We start from the raw sequence: 2,249 nt of genomic DNA, 5'->3' as shown, positions 1-2,249 counted from the left end.
CCAAATATAGTAAGAGCAAACTTCGACATAATATGCAGTAGATCTAAACTTCTTTCTCAATATAACACTTGTTAAAATTAATCACAATTTTCAATTGTCAGCAAGGACCTGAGGAAGGGCAGCTGCTGACGTCACTCTGCTGCCCCCGCTGCTCAGAATGCTTTTTCGTTTTCGAGTTATGGACAGTACTTTGCTGGCAGACCATGAAAACGAAAAAGCAATGTCTGCTGTGTTTTCTCTTTGATTGTGGCATAAAATGTGCAGTCTTAAAGAAGAAAATGCAAATGCAAATAGGATGATTGATTACAAATTTCATTTATGAGTCAAGTAATGTAGCCACATTCTTAAAATGAAAACGCATAGAAAAGGTAGAAAAGTAGACCTAAGGCTGGAAGACTATGCTCATAAATCACAACCATAAAACAGCAAAACAATAACTCTACTTACAATAACTAACTATCTGAAGATATAAACTAAAGGTCACCGATCAGTTCTAAAAAAATCTTTAGGCAAACACATGTTGATCATTGGAGAACCGCCTTGTCAGATTAGCACCTTACAAGGAGTTTTTAATCACTGTTGAATTTTATATGAGGCTATTTACTCATGCCAATGGTCTGTCTTACTTTATAGATTTGATTCATGTTAACCAATTTAAATGATTAATTAGGCATCCCATAAGAAGAGAATAACTATCTTTACATATTTTTAGGCCTGTATGTTACAAATACTGCCTCACTGTCATCACCAGAAGTCTTGTTGAAGTCTCATCAGTTTTAACTCCACCAACTGACATTTGTCAGAATTTGTTCACATTTGTGAACACCACCCTGTGTATATTTAAATCTCTTCTGCAAGTTTGATTTATCCTGGGCGTGATCCATGTATATGTATTTGGAATACTGAGACTCTTTAAGCATCTTCAATAAGCCCTTTGTTTGAAAGAACACATTACTGATCTTTTAAAATAACGGATACATTTGTTTCTTGTCAATACCCTGGTAGTATGGTTTTCATATTCAAAGTTAACGGCCATCAAAAAAATTTTTTAATACAAAATTTGGAAAAATCTGACTTAAATTAAAATGTGTAAACCCTGAAAGAAGCACCAGTTTTCTTAAAATAAGAAAACATTTAAACAATCAGGCACGTACATGCAAATACTCAGAAGGCGATTGAGGATTGTCTAACGGCATGTTTACAATAACAGTTCTGTCTCCAGCTTTTTCAGTGTAGTTTAGGTTTAGCTGCCTAATCAATTCGACCACATGGTGCTCATTTACTGTTAAACTACAGTTAAAATGAATTTTTTTCTGTTTATCAAGGTCACGACTCTAACTTGTTGTTTTGTCTGTTTTTCAGATGTTCATTTCCTGAGCTTCTTTCCAACACTGCTGTGCTGTCTGGCATTAAAGGAAAATGTAAAAAAGAAGAAACTAGGAAGCTTTAAAAGAAGTAAAAGATATGATTTACAGTATATACCACACCAGCAGAGATGGTTAAAAATCACTGAGGAATGAAAAAAAATAAGTACTTACTTATAACAGAGACTAGCATCTTGTAAAGGTTTTTGATTGCTGTGAATAATTGAAGAACAATTATATAAAACAATTAGCAACAAAAGTTACTGTGATTTTATTAAGGTAAAAGTCAATAATTCATAGACGTACCTTTGCTGAAAACATATAAGCAGGAAAATACCAATGATAACCATCATCAGCATCAGGAATGCAAGAATTAAAGGCCATCCTGGAGAAAGAAGATGAAATTTTTCATCAACAGAAGTGTGGGAAAAAGACTAAACAACGTGAGAATCGGAATATAAACTTACTGGAATCTCTGAGAGATGATCCTGATTGTTTTTCCAAACCTAATAAAACATAAACAGAAAATCACAAACAGGTCTGCAGTTCATAAACTGAGCCTAAACTATTCAACTTTTACAGTTTTAACATTTTCTTGCGATAAAAGCTCAAACATTTGGTGAGATTTTATGGGGTTAAATTTGGTCTTCCCCTTCAGAATATTAGCTGATTGTCTAAAACTCAATAAAGTTCACTAAGTTTGGCTGTACCTTCACAAAATGTGGCAAAGATGAAGGGATATAAACAATCTCTACAAATAGTTGTATCTTTGAGTCTCCAAAAGCTCCTCACCATCTCCAGATGTTTCTTTAACTCCAGGAACGGTGATCAGCTTCTCTCTGGGAGCAGCAGAGAGCACTGACACTGAACATCCAACCTGTGTGC

At 34.5% G+C, this 2,249-nt stretch overlaps 1 protein-coding gene across 1 annotated transcript in view; it reads right to left on the bottom strand.

Annotated features, from left to right (window-relative positions):
- Positions 1-2,173: 2,173 nt before the first annotated feature.
- Positions 2,174-2,249, bottom strand: part of LOC107101547 (OX-2 membrane glycoprotein-like) — an 8,144-nt gene continuing 8,068 nt past the window's right edge. Inside the window, exon 5 of the mRNA XM_015400495.1 lies at positions 2,174-2,241. Within this exon, the coding sequence (XP_015255981.1) occupies positions 2,174-2,241 (68 nt within the window). The remainder of the gene's footprint in view (positions 2,242-2,249) is intronic.

The sequence above is a fragment of the Cyprinodon variegatus genome, unplaced genomic scaffold (assembly GCF_000732505.1).
Source record: "Cyprinodon variegatus isolate N-32 unplaced genomic scaffold, C_variegatus-1.0 Scaffold1111, whole genome shotgun sequence".
Lineage (NCBI taxonomy): Eukaryota > Metazoa > Chordata > Actinopteri > Cyprinodontiformes > Cyprinodontidae > Cyprinodon > Cyprinodon variegatus.
This window is presented reverse-complemented; position numbering and strand designations above follow the sequence as displayed.